The sequence below is a fragment of the Paroedura picta genome, chromosome 4 (assembly GCF_049243985.1).
Source record: "Paroedura picta isolate Pp20150507F chromosome 4, Ppicta_v3.0, whole genome shotgun sequence".
Lineage (NCBI taxonomy): Eukaryota > Metazoa > Chordata > Lepidosauria > Squamata > Gekkonidae > Paroedura > Paroedura picta.
Window position 1 is genome coordinate 89,565,803 of NC_135372.1, and position 23,358 is coordinate 89,589,160.

At 49.0% G+C, this 23,358-nt stretch overlaps 3 protein-coding genes across 9 annotated transcripts in view; 2 read left to right on the forward strand and 1 right to left on the reverse strand.

The window, feature by feature from the left end:
• The window catches only part of SLC6A9 (solute carrier family 6 member 9), a 64,629-nt gene extending 59,714 nt beyond the window's left edge, over window positions 1-4,915 (forward strand). For all 5 annotated transcript variants that reach the window (XM_077334027.1, XM_077334028.1, XM_077334030.1 and 2 more), the window contains 5 exons: window positions 797-931; window positions 1,079-1,178; window positions 1,886-1,986; window positions 2,167-2,337; window positions 2,464-4,915. In XM_077334027.1, coding sequence (XP_077190142.1) covers window positions 797-931; window positions 1,079-1,178; window positions 1,886-1,986; window positions 2,167-2,337; window positions 2,464-2,682 — 726 coding nt within the window. In that variant the 3' untranslated portion in view covers window positions 2,683-4,915. The remainder of the gene's footprint in view (window positions 1-796; window positions 932-1,078; window positions 1,179-1,885; window positions 1,987-2,166; window positions 2,338-2,463) is intronic.
• On the reverse strand, window positions 4,873-16,721 carry CCDC24 (coiled-coil domain containing 24). 3 transcript variants are annotated; one of them, XM_077334032.1, is made up of 9 exons: window positions 16,600-16,721; window positions 15,892-16,069; window positions 11,328-11,506; window positions 10,095-10,202; window positions 7,985-8,077; window positions 6,832-6,886; window positions 6,123-6,192; window positions 5,899-6,019; window positions 4,873-5,626 (listed from the first exon to the last, which is right to left on the reverse strand). In XM_077334032.1, the coding sequence occupies exons 2-9, from the start codon at window positions 16,045-16,047 to the stop codon at window positions 5,263-5,265; spliced, it is 1,146 nt and encodes a 381-aa protein (XP_077190147.1). In that variant the 5' UTR covers window positions 16,048-16,069; window positions 16,600-16,721; the 3' UTR covers window positions 4,873-5,262. The 3 variants fall into 3 exon arrangements, with proteins under 3 accessions (XP_077190147.1, XP_077190146.1, XP_077190148.1); XM_077334031.1 differs by lacking the exon at window positions 16,600-16,721 and adding an exon at window positions 16,424-16,544; XM_077334033.1 differs by lacking the exon at window positions 16,600-16,721 and adding an exon at window positions 16,403-16,458.
• On the forward strand, window positions 16,714-23,185 carry LOC143835801 (von Willebrand factor C domain-containing protein 2-like). Its single transcript, XM_077334036.1, has 3 exons — window positions 16,714-17,472; window positions 21,893-22,022; window positions 22,423-23,185. Exons 1-3 carry the CDS (start codon window positions 17,155-17,157, stop codon window positions 22,605-22,607), a joined length of 633 nt encoding a protein of 210 aa, XP_077190151.1. The 5' UTR covers window positions 16,714-17,154; the 3' UTR covers window positions 22,608-23,185.
• Window positions 23,186-23,358: the final 173 nt, after the last annotated feature.

Genomic DNA, 23,358 nt, shown 5'->3' on the forward strand with positions numbered 1-23,358 from the left:
AACATAAAAACTGGGGCATGAGTATTGCTCTTAATGGAGTCTCAGCATGAATATCCATGTACAGGTAGATTTATTTTTATTTATTTAATTTACACATAGTGTGTATGTGTGTGCTAATGGAAGATGAATGCATTTAGGCCTCAGGGGGGCTGGCAAGCAGGGACTTTCCATACGGTTCATAGAGCCCCTTGGGAAGGATGAGTGTCTGGCATGCAAGAAGCGGGAACCCTGAATGAGGGAAGCTTCAAGGGCCTCTGGAAATCTCAGGGAGCCATCCCATGTGAAATGGTTCCAGGCTGGGCAAAATATGAACAGTATGTCAATACAAACTGAGTCAAAGTGGCACTTTGAGGCCAAGGACTTAACACCCATTTTCTTCCAAGGAGTCAAAGAGCCCCGTTTACCCATGGGCTAGACCAGTGGTCCCCAACCTTTTTATCAGCTGGGACCACTCAACGTGTTTTACTGAGGCCCGGTGGGGGGGGGTAGTTTACTCCTCTACTCTCAACCACTGCCCTAACGCTCTCTGATTGCTATGGTAATGCTTAAACATCCCTTCAAAATAAGATACAGACACGCCACAACAATGAAGTGTGTTGTAAAGGGCCGGGGGGGGGGGGGGAGAAGGCATCCTTCGGGGCCCACCTCCAATTAGTCGAAGGACCACATGTGGTCCGCGGCCCACAGGTTGGGGATCGCTAGGCTAGACCACTGTTTAAGCACTCTTGCTCCTAATGGTGGCGGAAGAGGGATGGAGCGATGGCCGATGACTCCCTTTGTTGTGTTCTATCCTCAGTTCTGCCTCCTGGAGACTCTTGTTACAGCCATTGTGGATGAAGTGGGCAATGACTGGATCATCCGTCGGAAAACCTTTGTGACTCTGGGTGTAGCTGTGGTGGGGTTCTTGCTGGGAGTTCCCCTCACCACACAGGTATGGGGCAAGGGGAGCAGAACATGGCTATGTGAATCTGCTGTGAGAACGGACACAGAGGTGGGCTTAGTAAGAGGTTAAAAGGGCTTCTGTTAGCCAAGGGGACTTGGGCTGACCTCTATTGACTGCTTTCCTCCCCCTCCCCAGGCTGGCATCTACTGGCTGTTACTGATGGACAACTATGCAGCAAGCTTCTCTCTGGTTGTCATTTCATGCATCATGTGTGTCTCTATCATGTACGTCTATGGTAAGTACCCTGCCTGTTGCAGGATACCATCTAATGGACAGCCCGTCATTTGCTGCCTCATTCAGGGGCAAAGCAAGGTAGGGCCCCACGTGACCCTTCTCCCTTGCAAAAATGAAGTCAGAATAGGGCTGGACAGTGATTGCATGGAGTGGCTGAAATCAGGCTACAGAAAGGAATCATGTCTACACTACAGGGCTGACAGCAGCATCCCCTGAAATGGGATGGCCCTCCTCAAACCTGGAACTGGCTAATATTGCATAGAACACATGTGAGGGGGAAAGGGATTTTTAAAGTCCTCACCCAGGAGCCTGGTCATCTCTCCCATCTGGCTGAAATGTAGCAATGTTTAAAGAGGTGTGAGAACCACCATGTATCTCCACTTGCCTAATTTGGCACAGTGAGCCAGAAACCCTCCATTTGTTGAGAAAGGGGGGCCACTACACTGGAGTAGTAGACATGTATATTTCTGAGTTGCACCCTAAAATTCAGGAAGGAGAGAGGGCTAGGATGGGTAGAAGCCTGGGAATCGGCAGGTTGTGCTTGTTCATTTTCAAAGATTCGCCACCAGCTTAGTTTCTCCAGTATTAATGTCAGCCATGTTTCCTATTGACTCCCAAGGCTACATAGAATGAATAGTACTCAGGCAGTCTGGTCTGTTGCCACATCCACTCTGCTGACCGGCTGTTCTTTGCCTCTGCTCCACCCAGGGCACCGAAACTACTTCAAGGACATTGAGATGATGCTGGGTTTCCCACCCCCCATGTTCTTTCAGATCTGCTGGAGGTTCATCTCTCCTGTTATCATCTTTGTGAGTGTCGGAAGGGGAAAGCTTCGTGGGGCGAGTATGTGACTAGTCACCTGACTGGCAGTAGGGGAGGAAGCCCAATGGAAACGGGTGGGGAAGTTAACAGTGTGGGACTGGATGGACAGGAGGCTGGATCCCTGCAGGCTTTGCCTCTATAAGTCTTCTCTCTCCCTCCTCTCCCAGTTCATCCTTGTGTTCACAGTGATCCAGTATCGACCCATCACCTACAATACCTACATCTACCCCAGCTGGGCCATCACCATTGGCTTCCTCATGGCGCTGTCCTCTGTGGTCTGCATTCCAATCTATGCCGTGTTCTGCATCTGGCGCTCTGAGGGGGACTCTCTACTGCAGGTGAGGCTGCGCAAGGATGGGGAGAACACAGCAGCCTTGTGGACCTGACGGGGGTAGCATGTGCTTCTCAGTGGCAGGCAGGGTGTCCACCACCATTATCTCCTCTCGCATTTCCTGTCTTTTCAGCGTTTGAAAAACGCCACCCGGCCAAGTCGTGATTGGGGCCCAGCCCTTGCGGAGCACCGAAGCGGCCGTTATGCATCTGTGCTCAGCCCCTCCATGGAGTCCCAGCTGGAGGTGCAGTTGCTGAACCCCGAAAAACCCAAGAGTGATGAAGGTGGCGTGGCTGTTGCCATCTGTGTTGGAAGCAATGGCTCTACCCACAGCCAGGACTCCAGGATCTGAACCTTAGCCTGGGAGGCGGGGCAGGAAGCCCTCCTTGCGCCTCCCCTTTCCCCACCTGCCCTGGTCCTCCAAACCCTACTCTGCTCAGATACACTACAGCGCCCCCACTGGGTGGGGGAGCCCTGGCTCCCAGGCTGTGCCGGACTCTGGAGGGGTGGCTGTGCATTCCCACCCCACCCACCTCATTAGTGCCCCTGTGCCATCTTGTAACCCTCATGTTTACAGTAATGTTCAGAGGGCCCCAATTCACAGCCAGGACCAGGGGTCAGAAGGGGGGAGGGTATGTACTGGTTGAATAGTTTGGGGTGCCTTAAAAGGGTACCAGGAGGAGGGTAGGTGGAAACCGCAGTGGGTCAGCAGCCCCTTTGGGGGCAGTTTCTGGCAGCTGCACCTAGGCCCAGGGGGTCTGGAATCCATTGGGGGTGGCATGCCCCTTACTGCCCTGGATCAGGGCGATGGGGACTGGCCCCACAGAGAAGTGAATGGAAATTTGGGGTGGGGTGTCAGGGTGGGGAGAATTGGACAGTAGATGTAAATGTAATCCAGACATTCTTGGCAACGCTTGGCCTTGGGGTAGGCAGCTGCGGGCCCATGTGTGGGTTCTTCAGAAGATGCATTGAAGACTGTTCATGACCCACATCTGCGCTTACCTCACCGCTCTCATGTCTTGAACAAGTGAGGTAGTTCCCCCATCCCTATCGAGAGGCACTTCTAGTCATGGTGCCCAGCCAAGGAGACACTCTTGCTAGAATCTATTTAATAGGTTTAACAAATGAACAACTGGAGGGCGGAATGGGTGAGAGATCTCTCCCTAACATCAGCTGCAGCCAGGGAGGGCAGGGGAGCATTGTCAGTCAGGCACATGCTCAGATCCAGTCTAACCTAGCCTAGCTTGCATGCATAGGGGTGGATGCAGCACACATACCATCTCTCATACACATGCAGCCAGAACTCCATATCTATATTTAGTTTTTAAACATACACCATGTCTCACACATGCACACCAAGCATCTGTATACACCATGTGACCATGACACAAATCCAGAGCAGTATCACATGTGCTGGGTAACCTGTGCAAGCCAATGCACCAGTGTTCCTACAGCATCTTCTGAGCAATCATCCGAGCCCACTCTTCTGGACACTGACCCTGGGGGCCTGACACTTGAGCCCTGTAGTGGGTAGGAAGGGTTTCTAAAGCACTGTCTTATGCCCCTCCTCTGAGAGGAGCAATGAACTTGACTGGCGGGGGGTCCTGTATTGGCAAGACCCCATTGGGACCTAGCCCTGCCCCATCCTTTCGGGGAAGGGGCAGAGCCAACCATGGTGCTAAGAACAGATGATGTGCCAGGTCCTGTCCACACACTTAGGGGAAGCACAAAAGAAACAAAGCACAGGCTTCCTGATAGGCTGTCCTCAGCCCGGCCTGGGCTCCATGCATCCCACTCCTCCAGTATTAGTGGGGAGGCAGAAACTGCCAGCCCCTTGCCCAAGGCATGGAGGGGTCAGCCAGAGACATTGGCCCTACGTCTGGCCACAAAACCTGACACAAAGCAAGGCCCGTGCTGGCTCAGGTGGGTAGATGTTACTAATGGTTCTGTCTTCCAGCCTCATCTTCCCTTTGTTTCCATTTCAGTGTTGCTGCCTGCACTTTAGCCCTAGAAATGCCGAGTGGAGGGGACAGGAGGCCCTGGCAGTTCCTATCCTGCTCTCTACCCTGTGGCAATGCCACCAAGTCACCTTGCAGTGCCAAATGGTGCATGCAGGGGGCACCACTCATCTCTTGATCGTGCACAATCGCTATGGTGTAGCCATGATGCCATTAGCAAGGGTGCATTCGGTTCCCCTCCCGCGTGGTAACTGTTGTAGCCAGTGCTATTGGCACAGTGGCCTGCTGGTGCTATTGGCACAGTGGCCAGTGATTAAGTGCCAAATGTCTGCACCATGAGCAGACAGGGGGAGGGCAGATGGCTCATTGCCAGGGTGGTACTTTTGTCCTAAGACTTCAGCATCCAGTCTTTTCTTCTCTCCCCCCTCCCTCCCTCCCCTGTACCAGTGAAGCACTATTTAATGCATGGTTCCATGTCTGTCCTTCCTTCTTAGTTCAAGTATGGCAACTGCCATTGCTGTCTCTTATTGTTCATAGCAATAATTGTGATGCGTCTCCCATACTGTGACTCTTCCAGTTGTAGATTTTTAAAGTCTGATAGATTTTAATGAAATTTATATTCCTGAGCCTAGGTTGGTGCTGTCTGTTTTTGCAGGAATGGGAAAAGGGGGCAGCTCTCAGGGTCATAGTTGCTCCCCCACAATGCTAACACAAAGACCACCGTGGGTTGGGGCTGAGAAGGAGAAGAATCTCAGCCTTTGGGGTGCTTGCAAGAGGATGACCAGTGTGGAAAGGGATACATTGCCTCCCTTCTACTTTCTGGAAACCCCAGAACTCCCCTAACCTGTACAGGAGGAGGAGCTAAAGTGACAGCAAATGAACCCACGAAGCCACAGAGCAAACTGCCATTCCCAAAGTGCATCATGGGAGCAGAAAACAAGGCTTCAAAAGGAGGAGAGGGTGATCTCATTTCCCTAGCTGGGCCCTTTGCATCGCAGCAACCTCACACGGGGGCACGGGCGTGGCAGTGGGCAGGGTTCTGGGGGAGGTGCTGGGTGGAAGGCCGGGACCACCCCTGCTATTGCCATCCTGCAGGCTGAAATGAGCCTACTTCCCTTGGGAGGTCCTGCAGGAACAGGGCTGTGGAGCTGAGTGTCCTTGTCCTTCCACGCTTGCCTGAGTTCCTCTTGCTGCAGCTGTCCCTCCAGGCTTTTTTCTGAGTGGCTGCTCCGTGGAAGTGTACGATGGCATAAAGAAGTAGCTTGATTCCTGGGACTGGGTGAAGAAACTGGAGCGGCCTCCCCAAAGTCTGGTCCTTTTGTAGCACCTTCCAAATGGCTGCAGAATAAAGGGAATAGGGTTAAGCAGGCATCACCCAACCTACCTAAAAAACCCAAAGGAGAGCAGCTTCAGATGCTGTAGCAGACCTAATGGGTCCTCAGTGCTGTAGAGAATGACTCTCCATCAGCCCCAATTTAATATGGCAGGAACGCTAGACACTCTACAATGATGGGCCAAGTTCTGAACCACACCTGTCACCTTCAGTCCCAGATTCTTTCTAATTCTGCAGATGGCCTGATGACCTTGCTTTTTAGATGTTCCCATCTTACCTCGGCTGAGGCTGGTAGCTGGTACTCCCAAGCAGCTGTGGCATGAGGGAAAGACGAGGGAACAGCGGCAACTGGCTCAGCTGCAAGTCTCGCTCCATGGCATGCTTCTCCTCTTGCAGTTCTGTGGAGAGAAGTTTGCTTTCAAGAGGATGACTGTTGGCACAAGGAAATTGTTCCCTTTCCTCCTCCCTTTACCCTGAACATAGAGCCAGGGCTCTGCATACCAGCCACGGTGGGCTCATGTGTTGTCTCTAGCAACCGTGCAGCCTGGTCATGTGCCTTTTCCAGTTGATACTATGGAACAAGGAAACAGTCAAAACCAAGGGGAAAGAGAATGCTGAGGGTGATGCTTTCGGTTTTCCCAGAGATTGTATACAGAGAATTCTCCCAAGTCTTCCAGCCATTTTAGTGACTGCCGGAGGCTAATGGACAGAACAGCAGAACATGTAAGCTGCACCACCTGCGAGCTTGTGGAATTCCTAGCCTAGTGCTGCAGAGCATAGCGGGACAAGCAGAGGTCCAGGGAACAGGAGTGTTGCAGCTCAGCATGGAATTGTTACCCCCCCCCAGGTGCTGCCCAGCTCCTCTCCCTCCCCCTCAACTAACAACAGATGGAGCTGGGATGGTGATAATGTCAACCCCCCCCCTTGAAGAATTCAACCCCTGTTTTGTAAGCCAGCAGAGAGGCTGGCCCTAGGACCAACTGTGAGTTATTGACAGGTCAATCTGTGGTTGTGGAAGGGAGGAATACTGGATGAAGAAGCGTGAGACAGAAGGCCTAAGGCAGAGTGCAAACTTGTCTCACAGCCCCCCCCCCAAAAAAAAGCAGACTCTTGCTTTGCCCCTTGGAAGTGCATGTGACAGATGTGCCATAAGGGGGGGGGGGCTTGTCTGCAGAAGCCACACTTGGGGCAGGAAGGACCCAAACCCTACCTGTAAATGAGAGATGCATTTTTCTAAAGCACAGCATTCATCTTCTAGCAGGGTCCTAAAAGAAATGGGATTGCCCATGATACCCATCAGGTGTGGGAGGCTCACAGCAAAAAGCAAATGCCAACTGTATCAATTTATACAGACAGAGTGATCTATGCACTTCTTGTTACAGGGCTATGGCAGTTTAAAAATTAATTAGGAAAGAAGGTGGTCCACTACCTCTTTAAAAAAAAAAAAGGTAAAGGTAACCCCTGTGCAAGCACCAGATCATGTCTGACCCTTGGGGTGATGCCCTCTTTAACAGGAGCAGTTGGGAGGAAATGTTCTGGCCCACATTTGAAGCACTTCAGAAGAAGATTCTTCCTGTGCAAAAGGCACAGCTATTGGCAATTGTAAAATACCTCCGCATACACTCTGCTAGGTTCCCAGTTCAGAGATTCTTAAGTTGCTGACAGGCAAAGTGTTTTGGGAATGTCATGGGTCAACAAACAGCAACCATGATTCCTACTGGCCTGCAATCTGCAGAATGCTCAGTTGCACAGTGTGGAAGAACAATGACAAAACCCTTTGTATCATCTTTTTTTGACACTCTGAGGGGGCCCAAGGGCTGCACCCAGACAGGATTTCCACTCTTCCACTCTCAACTGCCATATTTGCTGGGCCACAGGCTCCCTGACCTAGAAGGCATCTTGTTTTTAGCCTCCACCTGGTAGGTTAAAAGAGATGCCTCTTCTCATACATCTGAGGGGAAAGGAGGGGAGGCCACAAACCCTGCTTGATATGGCTCATCCATTTTACCTGCACAGGGCAGGCTATACAGCAGGGACTGTGTATGCCCACAGCAAAGAGCACTGGAAAAGGGACTTGATGATTCTCATTGTTTTCAAGCCTGTGGCACACAGCCGGTGGAAGGAGGAGAAAAGGAGCTTCAAATGCAAACTGAGTTTATTGACACATTTTCACGCTCTCGTTTCCAGCTGAATGCTTGCGATGAGTTTACCAGGCTCTACCACTAGGTGTCCTGATATACATCCCTCTGCTATCCACATCAGTCACCCCTTAACTTCATACAATCCCTTCTCACCTTCATCATCGGGGGGGGGGGGGGGGGCAGAATGGAGCACATAGCAAAGTTGTACAAAAACAAACTTACCGGAGTCGAAAGGCTACCTCACCAAAATGGTTGATGTTCAGTTTATTACAGAGAGGTCCCAGGGAGTCATTGATGGCAGTGGAGGATGGCAGACTAGGGAAACAGGAAGAGGGTTAATCATAGGCAACAGGCGACCCTAGGGGAAACCTCTGGAATCTGACAGACTCAGTACCTGCAACTGGCCATTCCTGCATTAGCTAAACCTTAGGAATGGGGCATAATAGTTCTGGACTCCCCCCCCCCCTCCGGAACCATTTGCCAGATGTTTGGAAGCCGTGACGAAATGGTTCGAGCAGAGTCGCCTGAGACTCAACCCCTCCAAGATGGAGGTCCTGTGGCTGGGAGGCAGAGGACAGGATCAAGAAGCACGCCTACCCACCCTGGCAGGAGCGGAACTTACTATCGCGTCCCAGACCAGGAATCTGGGTGTGACCATCGAAGCCTCCCTGACTATGGAGGCTCAGGTCAAGAGAGTAGCCGGCCAGGCATACTTCCACCTTCGCCAGGCCCGACTACTAGAGCCCTATCTGTCCCCTGAACACTTAGCCACAGTGATCCATGCAACGGTCACCTCCAGAATAGATTTCTGTAACTCGCTCTACATAACTCGCTCTACTTGTCCTTGACCCGGAAACTACAGCTGGTACAAAATGCAGCTGCCAGGGTCCTCACTGGCACATCTTGGAGGGCCCACATCCAGCCGGTGCTGAGGCAGCTGCATTGGTTGCCAATTGCTGTCCGGATCCAGTTCAAGGTTCTGGTTTTAAACTTTAAGGCCTTACGTGGGTTGGGACCTACATACCTGAGGGACCGCCAGTTGCTCTATGCCCCCCCAGGGCCTTATGCTCTGCGGGTGAAAATCTGCTGGTCATTCACGGCCCTAGGGAAGCACGCCTGGCCTCAACCAGGACCAGGGCCTTTTTGGTCCTGGCCCCGACCTGGTGGAATGAGATCCCAGGAGAGCTGTGGGCCCTGCGGGATCTTTCAACGTTCTGCGGCGCCTGTAAAATGGAGCTCTTCTGCCAGGTCTATGGATGTGGCCGGGGCTGGCAAGATAGATCTATGTCCCCCCTGGGATCCGAAGTGAACATCATCAGGATCGTCATCATCCTTCACCACCCCACTAGTAGTGGGGGGTGGGAGTTGGGTTTTTATTGATCTTTCCGCCATATTGGGAATATTTTATGTCTTTTAATGGGGTTCTAATGGGGTTTTAAGACATTGTGACCCGCCATGAGCCGCAAGGGAGTGGCGGGAAATACATTAGTAGCAGTAGCAGTATCTGGCTGCAAGATTTACCCAGAAGGAAGGTTTTATTTTTTCTGAGATGAAAATCTAAAAATCCAGCTAATGTGAAAATAAATGCAAATGTGTATGCTAGCTAACCACTCTTAGCTTTATAGCAGAAGCTATAAGTGTCCCTTTAGGGTGCTCCCTCAGCTTGATAGCTAAAGTCAGCCTGTGTTTCTGTAGCATATGCTGTTCTTCAAGAAGAGAGGCGATGCCTCTCAACTCAGGAATCAGAAAAACTTCCAAGTCTGGTATTTATTGCAAAATAGGGGAAACCACTGCAAATTATAAATCATCTTGGGGCAAAAATCAACCCAAATCTCAGATTTGAAGAAAACTGGCCAAAAGAATGGGATAGATGGATTAAACTGGAAAGAAGATACAGTGGATATGAAGGAGCACAACCATTCATCTCTGCTGCCTGGAAGCGGCTTTTCACAGCCTCTTCAACAGATGAAGTTACCGTCTAAGATACTGACTTGTAAGATGAACACCACCAACAGCATACCCATGCGGTTCTGTAACTAAATCTTTCTAGGCCCATACTTCAACAGGACCGAAGCAGAAATCAACTACACACAGCAATCACTGGCAAGCCCTGTGAAGTCTGTAAGAAGGGACAGTACTCAGCCACACACACAACCACCACTAGCAAGAACTAATCATGGTTAGGCTTCAGACTGTTAGTCTTTTCACATATGGATCAGCCCTGAATTCTGCCGCAAAGCCAGGGTACCCAAGGTGTTTTGGAGTACAGATGTCAGCCCAGGGCTCCATTCTAAGGGCAACCTTGCTTGCCAAAGCTCTCTCTAGGCCTTACCCGATGAGGGCGCTGCTCCCAGAGGAAGGCCGTCCAACTCCAGCATCTCCCTTCAGAGCAAAGGTGACCACATGGGGGCTGTATTTAGAAATGGCACCATCTTGGTCCCTGTGATGAAAGAAAAGGTATGCTTGTTGCCACCACCAGACACAGTGGCTCTCCAGTCGTTGGAAAGAGTACAAATGACACAGACCTCTTCAGCCTAAAAGATGAAACAGAGAAGCCCCAAGAGGCTTACTTCCCTCTCTGGAGAATGTGCAGGCGTCATGACATGTGCCCCTCTCAGTGCAGAGAAAGAGAGAGGGTAGAATTCTTCTTACAGCAATGCACAGATTCAGGAGGATGAAGGTGGACATGCAGTACAAAGGACTCCACCTCTCCCCCACTGGCCCCCCTGCCCTGGTTGAGCTTTCCACTGCTTGCACAAGAGCAAGGCAGGGAGCCAATCCTTTCTGAGGGTTCCTGCAGGGGCTGATCCCTGTTCTCACTCAAATGAGCTCTCCTTTTGAACTGTGTGTGTAGGTGGCGGGGAGTGGTGATGGAGGAGGCATAATCACAGCCTCAGGCTACAGCCTGAGTACACCACAGAAACAAAGCACCAGCTGAGCTGGCATTCCTGATGGGGAGGGCATGCATCATCACATCACTGCCCAGGGGATGCCAGAGGAATGGCAAATAACATGTGCTTGGACCCCAAAGGTTATCCAAGGCAATTGAGAAGCATCTAATGGCTAGGAAAAAAACACTAGAGTGACGCACCATTTCTGAAGTGCTAAAAAACTGGAAGCTGCATATGAATAGCAGGGCTGCAGTACAGACAAAGAAGTCACTCAACACTCCCCCCCCCCACGCACACAGACACCCCTCTCTGCAAGCCCATTTGCTGGGCATTGGCCATCTAAGTGGCAACCAGATCCCAGTCCAAAGCATTCAAGCACTGATTAGACTGCACTGGTAACCTAGGGTCTGGGGAAGCATTGCGGGAAGAGTGCCATATAATTCTGGCTTCCCCTAGACAGATAAGGAAACACGCAGCTCCACATACAGAGCTACACCAGTCAGGTCAGTTACGGTGCCATCCTAAGCACAGTTATGCCCTAGCCACACTGACATGAGGATGGCCCTGGAAGAGACCAGACAGATTCATTCTTTTTGCAAAGAGGTTTCAGCATGTAGGATCTGGCTCCTGCTTCTCCCTCCCTACAACGAGTCTTCCCACCTGAGCTCCTGTACCTGCCCTCCTGCAATGCTTTTTGCTGGAGGCCTCTCAGAAGAAGGCGGATTTCTTCCCTCATCAGCTCCTTGAGATGGGGAGGTGCAGAGAGCAAGCTGCCAGCTCCCTGGGAAGGGCTCCGTTCCAGTGTTGAGTGGTCCAGCTGTATCTCCTGATAGAACTCCAGCAGAGTCTGCACCTGCCAATGGGGAAGGATTCAGCCTGGATTAGGGACAGTGTATTAAAATGCACATGTGGTCACAAGCTGCAGGCTCTTTCTCCTAGGCCACTCATCGTGCCCCCATGGGAAGAGAGTCAGACTCAGTAGGAAAAGACAACCCTGTTCCTATCACACCATGACAGAAAGCCAGCATAGTGGTTAAGAGTGGTGGCTTCTAATCTGGCAAGCCAGGTTTGATTCCCCACTCCTCCAAATACAGCCAGCTGATAGGACTATTCTGACCAAGCAGTCTTATCAGGACTCTCTCAGTCCCACCTACCTCATGTTGTGTGTGGGGGGGGGGGGAGGAAAGGTGATTGTAAGCCACTTTGAGACTCCTATGGGCAGTGAAAAGCTGGGTATAAAACCAACTCTTCTTAAACTGCAAATCAAGTTAGCTCCCCTTAATAAAGACACAAATGCAGGCAAGCAATATTTCAGTGTTAGGAGGGCAAACACTGGGGACATGGGAATAAAAAAACCTATGTATTCTGGATAATCTCCAGTATTGCAGCAGGCAATTATAAAAGTCCCAAAACTTATGGCGGCTATAGTGATGAACACATTCCCAATGTCAAGGCTACGATGTCACACTCATGCATTTGCTTCTCTAGCACATTCCCCTGGGACTGGATGGCCAAAAGCACCCTTCCTGGCTTGCCCTCAATTATCTCATGTCACAGATCCTGCCACTCATTCAAATTCATCTTTGCTTGTTCCATTCTGACTCTCCTCCCTGCTGCTCTGCTTGCTTTCTATGCTGCTTTCCACCCTTCTCAATTCCTTGTCAAGGAATTGTCATATTAAGAAATATGACAATTGTTTAGACACTGTTTAGACTCCATCAACAAATACATTTTGGCATTAAAAATGTGTATTATAAGCCTGCAGAAGGAGATCCTTTTTGGCTTGCCAGTCTGCCAGTCTACCATACAGTCTCAGAGCAAGCTCCCATGCTCACTCGGGTCCACACATAGCAAACAAGAATACAGCAAATTCACTTTCATCTGCCAAAAGACACAGTACTGAGAGTTATTTGTAAAGCCTTCTATGGTCAAAAAGTGTATTGTGTAATAAATACCAGTCCTCAAGGCATTTGTTACAAACCCACCCTCCATTTCCTGGCTGACCCAGATCACTGCCCACAGTAGCTGGCTTGAGGGCACAGTCCTGTTGTCATGTGCACTACTGACACTCCATAAAAGGTGCAATGTTGAGGACACCCCTCAGCACCCCTCCTTTCCTTGTGATGAAAGACAGAGTCATGCAGCTAAAATACTCCTAGCTACAATCGGCATAATATGGGACACTTGAAGGACAAACAGCTCCATTTCTGGCCCCATTCATCCACAAGGGAATAAGCCATAGCCACAGCACAGCTGCTACTCTGGGCAGCTTCCCAAACATCCTAATTGGGGAGGGGTGCATAGACAAAAAAAACAGTGAGGAACTGAGAGCAGACACACTCTGGCTGCATTCCTTAGGCTTCGATGAGGTAGGAACAAAAATGCAGGTGAGGGGCACCCTTATGGGGACTGCTCTCTACAGTGGCGGGGGGGGGCAGACGTATGCTTGGCTTTAGGTACAGGGATCCGTAAAGTCATAAACACAGGGTTGTGTCAGAGGAAAGAGCACCAGAAAGAAAGCCAGCTGGTCAGGTTTCAGAGGGAGGGAGGGCCATTACCATTTGAAAAGCCTCAGGCTGTTTATTGGTGTTCCTCAGTCCCAGTCAGGACGACACTGAACAGGGAAAGGGCATGAATGCCTGGAGAACAAAAGGCCTAGAATGACACGGATTAGGTGCTCTGGCCAAGCACTAGAAAGCAGCTGAGCTGGAGGCTGACAAATAGAGACCCTACAGACAAAGGAGGGGTCAAGGCTACTGCACTGTTTCACTCCCGTACCATTTTGCCTTCTCAGAACAGAGATCCAGCCCCCTTCTTAGGATCTGTACAGGACTGAGAAAGCAGCTCAGATTGCCCGATCCAATGCCAAAGGCATGCTTTCCAGAGTATGAGTCTCCTACTCAGACATTACTCCTGTGTTAGAATGCACATGATTGCTATGCCTTATGACAAATTTTGCCACAGACCCACACAGTGGGACAGAGCAACTAACCAGAGCTTGATACTGCATGTGCACTTAGTGAAACAAATATGTGTGCAGCATTCTCTCATTTAATAATGTGGCTTACTTACAGCAGTATCAATAATACTGATGTAGACAATAGTGTGCCCTGACCTGGAGAGCCCAGGCTAGACTAATCCTGTCAGATCCTGGGAGACCTCCAAGGAATACCAGGGTTACGACATGGAGACAGGCAATGGCAAACCACCTCTGGATTCCTCTTGCCTTGAAAACCCCATGGGATTGCCATAAATCAGCTATGACTTGACAGCACTTTCCACCATAAAAAATAGAGTGCATTGAATGGGTCCTTAGCAATGCTTCTCATGTAACGTTTGAAAGCAAAAGAAACAAATTCACTATGGTGGCATATGTCGCTTTAGTTAAGTGATGAGCCAGGGTGTGTACCAAAACACTTAATGATGTGGTTTCTTCTTGGCCCAAGGAAGGTTAAGGGATCAAGAAACAACATTATGTGGAAAGCTAGAAGCATCACATACCAGGGGAGGAGCAAGAAGCTCAGAGTTTCATTTTAGAAGTGAGTTTTGAGAAAGGTCCTAGACAGAGCCATCTCATGACACAGAAAAGCTGTTCCAACAGTGGACAGCTCCATGACAGAAAACAAAATGGGGTCAAAATGGGATTACAGATAGAAATATGAAGACATCAAAAGTAAGAATTATTGCATCAGTACAGAGCAGAAGTACAGGGAACCTGTGAAGGCACATGCGGAATGGTACAGTCATAGCAGTGGGGGACAAAGAGACATTCTGAACAACACTGAAAGGGAACAACAGAGAAAGCTAGCAAGAAGGAGGGTGCGTATGGAGAGATAGCATGGACACATTTCAGCCATTTGTATCCATGGCAGATCTCTGAGATGCTGAAAAGCAGCAGGATCTGTTGATTGCTTGAGCATGGGAAGCGAAGGAAGCAGAGAAATCAAAGATGATCCCAGAATGACTGGTCACTCACTGTCTTAGAATATTTTTAAACAGAAAGAAAAGAGTTAAAGGTGGGATGGAAGACGATTTGGATGTAAATATTAGACTCTGTCATGTCAAAGCATCAAAATGACAAAGGGAATATTAGAGAGGAAGATTGAAATGATCTGGACTAGAATGACATACTAGCCCATGCAGCATTTTCATTTACAGAAAAAGTAAACACAAAAGTTACTTAAGCATAATTTGTAAAACTGAGTTAAGCACAGACACAGCAGGTCCTGTTTAGAGACAAATGGACATTAGATTGCTTTTGTATAAATGGTCAGATTTGTCAATCACAATAGGACTCATATGCCTTCAAAAGCAACACAAAAAGGGACACTGTGGAACCATCCTGCCTGTTATGTGTAATCTGCCCTGAGTCCCTATGAGAAAGATGGACTATCAATAACACAACAAAATATGACATTGACATGAAAAAAGGAAACCACTCAATTCTTGGAATACTGGCAAACATAGTAAGGTAAAGGTCCCCTGTGCAAGCACCGAGTCATGTCTGACCCTTGGGGTGACGCCCTCCAGCGTTTTCATGGCAGACTCAATACGGGGTGGTTTGCCAGTGCCTTCCCCAGTCATTACCGTTTACCCCCCAGCAAGCTGGGTACTCATTTTACCGACCTCGGAAGGATGGAAGGCTGAGTCAACCTTGAGCCGGCTGCTGGGATTGAACTCCCAACCTCATGGGCTGAGCTTTCAGACGGCTGCCTTACCACTCTGCGCCACAAGAGGCTCCTTGGCAAACATAGTAATTTTGGCAAAAGATAGCATCCATTTTTATCACTACAGCTGTCTGTTCTTAGCAATAACATATTAAATTGTACCTGGTCCACAGGATGTTTGTCCTCCACATTATATATCAGGAAAATTGATATAGATTACTACTATGGGAAGTGTGACTCCACTATCACTTGTATGTGTTTGCACCACACATGGAAAGGGAACCCCTTTAAGCAACCAATCCCTTTTTGGCCAACTGGTTTTACCTCTTTACCTCAAAAAATCTTGATTTGATTCTTCATACAGATGCTGCTCTGGCACCTGCCACTAGTAATAAGCCACCCACTCAATAAGGGGAAGGGTTGTGGGTCTGTGTTGCCACTGTCTTCTGTGGCTCTCTCAGGTATAATTCAGGAACATTTCTCAACTGTGAAAGATAGGGAAATGAGTGGCACAATACTCCCTGGCTTGTAGCCCTCGTTTGGGGAAAGGCACAAAGTCCCCGTACTTCACCTCAGCATGCAGCTCCAAGCTCCGTTCCACGGCATCATCCCCCAAGATAGTCTTCACCTCAAGCCTCTCACTGGGTGCTACTTGTTCCTCCACCATCCTCCAGAGCGATGGCACTGCTTGCACGGGCTGCCCCGAAGGACCCAGGGAGGGCAACATGGAGGCAATGCGCAACTCTGGCCTAACATTTAAAGAGAATATTAAAAGGTGGTGCCGATTCCGCAGGGAATAGAAGGTGCGATAGGAGAAGGGACCCAGACTACTCTAGCACAAGCAGCAGATCTGCCTCGGGAAGAATTGCCTTGCTTTCCACTGGCAGCCAGGATCGTGCCGGCTGCTCTTCCTAAGCAGCAAATACGGTACTGATTTCCCCTGGCCCCTCCATGCCGCTCCTACCTGCCCCCCCCCCTACATATTCTGCTTTTCTGCCCCGCCCCGCACTTCCCCCACAACCCCCGCGCGCCTCCCTTCCCTTGTGAGATCTTGACAGCGCCCCCCCCACCCACCCACCCACCCCTGGGACCATCGAACGCACCTCGTTTCAGCCACACTCCGGCCCCTCCGTGGCACGCGGTGCTTCCCCGGCGCCCAGGGACCGGCCTTGCCTCCTACAGGCCCCCTCCCACCCCGCACAAACCCTCTGCCTCCATGGAAACGCCCCGCCCCTTTCCTCGGAACCGTCGCCTCTTAAAGCAGCCGCGTCGCAAAGACCTGAGAGCGGCGGGGGGGAAAGGAATCCCCGGGAAGTTCTGGGGGGCGTGTTCGCGCGCGCATGCTGCCTTAGGGCCCGCGGTGCCCGACGACCTCGCTTCCCCCTGAGGCACACCGATTCCTGCTTTGGCGCCAGCGCAGTCAGGGGCCGCCTGCTGGCTCGTGCCTTTCGGAGCCACGACGGGGATGGACGAGCGAGGGGCCCGCGCCCGGGTGTGGCCGAGCAGCGCCGGAGGCTCCGGCAGGGGGCTCTTCGGCCGGTCCCTCCCACGACTCAGGGCCGTCCCGCCCGCCTTGGCGGGGAGGGAGGGGATGCGCTGCCCTGGACGGGCTGGGCTTGAATTTCACGAAGGGGCGGGAGGCGCCGGCACAAAGGCCGAGGCACGGTGGGGCCGGCCAGGGCGGGCAGCAGCTGCGGCCCCCGCAAGGACCTCCAGGTGGGAGCCTCGGGGCTCGGCCAGCGGGTTAGGCTGCGGGCGCCTGGAGCCTCTGCTCCCATTGTGCACAGCTCCCATCGCCAGCTGATGCTCGGGCCGTTGCCGCTGGAGTCTAGCGATGCCTTTCGCCCTGGCCCAGCTGAGCCTAGCACTGCTGCTGACTCTGGGGCCCTGGCCAGCTCCGGCCGGCCCAGTGAGTACCTGCGACGCTAACGGGAGCCTGTACTACGTGGGCGAGTGGTATTTCCTGGACAGCGACCACTGCACCCAGTGCGAGTGCACCCCCGAAGGGCCCGCCTGCGCTCGCACCGACTGCACCGCGCTGCCACCTGCCTGCATCCACGTCAGCCATTACCCCAGCGACTGCTGCCCGCGCTGCGAACGGGTCGGCTGCGAACACCGGGGACAAGTTTACGAGTTGGGACAGCACTTCCAGGTAAGGGACCCAGGCGGCTTTCGGGCCCGAGGGCGGGACTGAGACAGTTGAGGTGTCCATCCGGGGTTAATGTCTGCAGGTGATCAGGGATGGCTACAGTGACAAGCGGGGTGCTGGGGGACACGAGTCGGGTGCAAAAGGTGCTTCCCTGCGTATTTGATAAGCGTTCATTAATAACAGTATACAGCTCGAGGGCATGATTAGGACTGGAGGCTTGCTAGGGCAGGTATTGCTGACTCGCATCCTCATAAAGAAACGCAAGAAAAGTCCTCCCTTTCCTTTGAATCTTGATGCAAAATGCCTTTGCAACAAAGCTCTTGTGACAGAAGAGGTCCTTTTAAAATTGAAGTTAATGTATAACTCTAGAGACTAGAGGGGGCGCTCTGGGTCTTAGAGTGCCAAGCAAATTCTTCGACCCACCCACCCCTTTGTTTTCTAGGCCTGAGGGTGGTCAGTACAGCACCCGTTTGCAAGGCTGTTATTATCTATCACTGCTAAAATTGCAGGCAGGGTATTTTAAGATCTGAGTCAGCTCCAACATACTTTGGCATTGCTGGGCACAGGGGGCAGAGGAGCACCTGACAATGAACCCGCACTCCCTGTTGATCATAAAGATATGATATTTCCTGAAGAGACATGACATTTGCAAAAGTATTTAAGTCATGGAAAGAACCCAGTTCCTCTCTACCCCCATTGAAGTTTTCAGAAAACCTGAAATATTTGCAGTGCTTGCAATTCCTATCAAGTCTAAACTTATTATGCTGATTTAACAGTGTCGAGAACATCCTTTATAGCTTAGCATATAATGCTGTATACATTGGCATATTTATGGAATGTAAAAGTATACATGTCCTGGTGTTCCACAAGCAAAATTGCAAATATTCCCAATGCCAAAAGAAATGAAAACGGCCAGTTGCTGCACCCTAAACTAACTTAGTTATGCTATCACTCATTTTTAATTTTTTCCAGTGGAAAAGTCACTTGACTCTTTCTTTTATTCTTTTGTTCTTATTAATTATATTTATAATTATATACCGCCCTCCCAGGAGGTTCGGGGAGGTTTCTTTCTTTCTTTCTTTCTTTCTTTCTTTCTTTCTTTCTTTCTTTCTTTCTTTCTTTCTTTCTTTCTTTCTTTCTTTCTTTCTTTCTTTCTTTCTTTCTTTCTTTCTTTCTATTAAGATCTTTATTGATCTCCTTGTAACAGCAGCCATTGGAGAGTGCTTCCCAACACTTGTTTCAGTTAAAAACCAGAATGATACAGAAGGAGCCTGAGGATTGTTCAGACCACCTCTGTTGCCCCCCCCCAAAAATACCAGGATTACATTTAAACAAGAAACAATATACAAAGAGGGGGAGGAAAGAAGTGAAGAACCAATAAGTGTGAAGGGGTCAGTTATGAGTTTTTTGAGGAAGAACATTTTAGTGGCAGCAGCCTCCACATTTTGACCCAGGAGTCACTTGGCCTTTTCAATCTATACATTGAGTGGATAAAACCTAGTCTGAACAAGTCGTTTCACTCATTTCAGAAGAAAAAATATTTCACATCAGCTGCTTTCTGTTCTCCCCAATGTTGTGGAATAAGTTAAACATTGTATCTAAAAACATTTCACTCAAAAGAGGAAAAGAGGTGGGATTAGTGCCCTGCAAAATTTCCATAGACAAAATGAAAAAAGTCCTTTGATTTCATGTTTTCAGCAAATTTTGAGCAAGTCTTCAAGCAACAGCTAGACAGAAATGTATCATGTATGCTTTACATTGATCCTGCACTGAGCAGGGGGTTGGACTAGATGGTCTGTATGGCCCCTTCCAACTCTATGATTCTGTTCTAAATAAAACTTTGGAAAAATATGTCAAAGAAGAATATTTCATAGGACTTCTGGGACTTGGGGGGGAAGCTTCACATCTCCAAACTTCCAAGCTTCTAGGAATGATGTGAACTGAGTGCTTGTTAATACGCTTGGGTGAATGGATTTTTGAAAAACTGCATGTAGCTGCAGAATGAAAAAGTCCATGTAGCAGATCACTTCCCTAGGTAAATTCCCTGTCTTATCAAATAGATTAAATTTATTGACTGTCCCTTGTGATTTATATTTAGCCTCTCCATTCCACTAGTTCAGGCCATAAAGATTCTTATGAAAGGCAAAGATAAAAGTTGAGACTTTTAAAATCCCATTTAAAATTTTGGTGACCTGCCTAGCCAGATTTAGTTGTTTTGGGGCCATAAGGCAGCAACTCGTGAATCAGGATACATTGCAGTTGCCTAAGAGCTAATAGCAGGACTAAGGTGGGTTAAGAAAAATAATTTATCTTAAGAAATGTCATTAACTGAATTAATATTGAGTCAATCAAGAAAAATATTTTTATGGCTCTTATATTTACTGAAATCTCAGACTCTCTCATCACCCTACATCAGGCTTTCTCAACGAGGGTTTTATGAAACCCTGGGGTTTCTTGAAAGCCCTGGAAAGGTTTCCTGAGTGGGTGGGAGTTAATTAATTTTAATTGATTTTAATATATACTTTATATTTTAAAATGTGTTAAACATTTATCAGGTAGTATGACCATATTGTCATGTCAACTTGCCCCCCCCCCCAAATGGCTAATGATGTGCCTGGAGGGGGTGGGGCCCTGGGTGGGCATGTACTATGGTTCCCAACCATATTCTGCATTATTGCACCACTTCTGTGGCTTCTTGAAGCCTGAAGGATGTTTTGGTGGTTTCTCAATGGTAAAAAGGTTGAGAAAGGCTGCCCTAGATCTATATGTGAGGAGGAAATTACACACAGGCAGGTGGTATCTAGAGGCTTGCCCCATAGATGGGGGAATGGTGAACATGCTCCAGAACTGGATGGCCAGGAGAGGAATGGCATCCAAACATGTACTTTCTAGAGAGACAAAGTAATGGCACTTTTGGCTGCTCTTCAGTTCCCTTGTGTGGTTGTGTGGGCAGTAGTAGAATGCAAGTAAGGAGTGAGAGATGAGGGAACAGAAGATGCTAGTATCCTTTGTATGGTATTTTAAACAAGCATTTGATAGCTGGAGGGCTTAATCCCTATATTATTGGATCTAGTGTTATTTAGCATATTGGGGTCCTGCTGGTTTCAATGTTTCTGAAGGCAATTATCTCCTACCTATGTGCAGGGGCAAAACCATTTCATCTCATTGCTTTAGCTTGGTAGAGCCTGTAGATTTTCCCAGTTTCCAGCTGCAAGGATTTCTGGGAGTGTAAACGATCTACTTGATGGATTCATGAGCCCGAGGAAAGCTCAAGCCTTGAATAAATCTTTGTTGGCCTTAAAGGTGCCACTGGACTCTGATTTGATTATCTACTTGATGGGTAGAGTTCGCAAAAGAGCTGGACAGAACATTTCAAGAGAGTTTTCAACCTAGGATGATTCCTGTTTGTTGTGATACTGCCACTTACTGTCAAAATCCCTGAACTGCACCAATGATTAATTCACCTTAAAACTGAAAAGGGAAGTTTTACACATTACTAGAAAAGATAGGGATTGCAGGTTCACAATACATATGCCCACTTTTTTGCTAGTATTTGAAGCAAAGGCATATGAAAACATGCAGCCAATCACATCTCTCAAGTGCCTATTTACGAAATGTCGGTACATCTCTCTCTCTCTCTCTCTCTCTCTCTCTCTCTCTCAATGGTACAGAAAACTGACATGGCCAGGCTGTCACACTGTGGAATTACATAACCACTCTCTTGCAAGATAGAAAACAGCCTTGGGTAGATCTGTGTATATACAATTATTGCACAACTGGCTGTATAAGAACTGCAGTGAGTATGATAAGGGTGTCCTGAATAACTTGACAGCTGTCCTGCAATGTCCCCATTCTGTGTTGTACAGGTGGGATTAATATCTGCCTTTCTCTATGAAAGGTATGCACAGATAAACCTAGAACTCGGAAGGTGTACATATTTTTCAGCAGCAGAATAAACTCTGCTTCTCCCTGCTTTTGCTCTTCAAGCAATGTAGAGAGAGCCTCCAAAACAAAAGCAAAACTGCTGTGACTCATTTTTATTTAATGTCTCTTTCCTTCATGGAACTCCAGGTGGTGGACATGGAATTGGCAGCAGTTCTACCATTCAGGCCCAGGTCTATTCAGTATCAGTAAGGTTGCTGCCTTATTGTCTTCTGACCACGCCCTGGGAGTTTTTCCCTTCTCCGCCCCCTTCATATGCTTCAAGTAGGCTGTTTCTCTCCCACTTCTAGCACCTTACATGGATATATGCTTAAATATTGGTTCAGCATTTCAATTCATACATATGTCCCCCCCCTTCTTTATTTCCCACACGAACATGCGCCCAGAGATGGTACAGAAGATGTGGCAAGTGCACTTCCAGCAGTCAGTTCACACTAAAACTATGGATGTTCACACTCTGACCATCCTTTCTCTCCCACAGCCATCAGAATGTGAACAGTGTACCTGTGATAGAGATGGCATAGCTCGCTGCCTCGTGGCAGACTGTGCCCCTCCACCATGTGTCAATCCTGTCTATGAGAAGGGCCACTGCTGCCCCACCTGCAAGGACGGTGAGAACCCATAGAACTTTGCCAGATTTAAAACTTTCCTGTGGGGTGGTGGTCCTGACTCCCTGTCCATGATGGGTTCCTGTCTAAAGAAAGGAGGAAAGGGGCAAGCAAGGATGAGCAACTTATGAAACAGAGGGAACATTGCTCAAAAGAGTTCATGAATAGAATGACATGGTTAGCAGTACTCACCTTTGATAACCCCCCCCCCCGGGCCCTGGGAAAGCAGCTGTCCCAGATGACTTGAGACTTTTTCTTCATTTTAAGAATTTGCCATAGTCGATGCAAGATGTGGCTCCTCAGGACTGGAAATGTCCCGGGAATCTGTTTCTAGACTTTACAAAAGAGGCCTCTGAAAGGAAAATATTGACAGATTCTAATACATGCTGTCATTTCTCCACAGGGCCCAACTGTTATGTCGATGGCAGCCAGCGTCAGGTCATCCCTTCTGGGGAAAGCGTCTGGGTGAGGCACTGCATGCGTTGCCGCTGTCACGATGGCCAAGATGCTGGCTACTGGGAAGGAAATCGTGTAGCCAAATGTGAGCTTTTACCAAGCTGCCAGGCCGCAGGTGGACACCATGCTTGATCTTGTAACGCACAACACCAAATGAATACATCTCTTAAATCCCTGCTCATACAACAAGTCCCTGTTCGCCAACCCCTCAGTCCAGCCCAAGCCTCCTACCTGCACAAGTGTGCACTACCCCCAGCCCTGCTCCCTTTGTCCCATGGATATCCTGAATGATGACACAAGGGACTACCTCACAGATTATGCATTGGCAGGCAGGCCTCTTAAAGGTTTCCCTTTTTAGAGCATCACCACTTATCAGTCCGCTGACAAACTCCTCACCCATTTGTTCCACCTCTAGCTGTGTTCAGATATAACATTGTCCTTTAAAACATCTTGTCCTATGTAATGGTGGGAAAACAATCAATAAAGGATCCTAGTAGAACTGGCCTCAACTGGGCCATACAGCTATATACCCAGATTTTTAGACCAGACCATCTTGAGCCTGTCTGGGGTCAAAAAACAGAACACATATTATGCCACAGTTGCTGTCTCACATTTAACGGTATAATTTAAACTTTACCAGGATGAAGAAGGCAAATTCTGTATTGGGGAGGGTTACAAAAAAGTTGAAGATTAAACAGCCTACACTTTAATGCCCTCGGATAGAGCTATGGTGCAGCCTCATTTGGAATACTGTCTGCAGTTCTGGATGCCTTATTTTTAAAAGGACATTGCAGAGCTGGAAAAAACACAGAAGAGGGTCACCAAAATGATTAAGGGATTGCAGCACCTTTTCCATAAGGAAGAGTTGGAGAGATCTGGGACT

Bases quoted from the DNA above. Each gene is read 5' to 3' on its own strand.
- CCDC24 (XM_077334032.1), bottom strand. From the start codon at position 16,047: ATGTTGCCCTCCCTGGGTCCTTCGGGGCAGCCCGTGCAAGCAGTGCCA. The intron at 11,507-15,891 runs GTGAAGTACGGG...CCCCATTGGCAG, and splicing joins GCTTGGAGCTGCATGCTGAG to GTGCAGACTCTGCTGGAGTT. The intron at 8,078-10,094 runs GTAAGGCCTAGA...CTGTTTCCCTAG, and splicing joins GGGAGCAGCGCCCTCATCGG to TCTGCCATCCTCCACTGCCA.
- LOC143835801 (XM_077334036.1), top strand. From the start codon at position 17,155: ATGCCTTTCGCCCTGGCCCAGCTGAGCCTAGCACTGCTGCTGACTCTG. The intron at 17,473-21,892 runs GTAAGGGACCCA...TCTCTCCCACAG, and splicing joins AGTTGGGACAGCACTTCCAG to CCATCAGAATGTGAACAGTG. The intron at 22,023-22,422 runs GTGAGAACCCAT...ATTTCTCCACAG, and splicing joins CTGCCCCACCTGCAAGGACG to GGCCCAACTGTTATGTCGAT.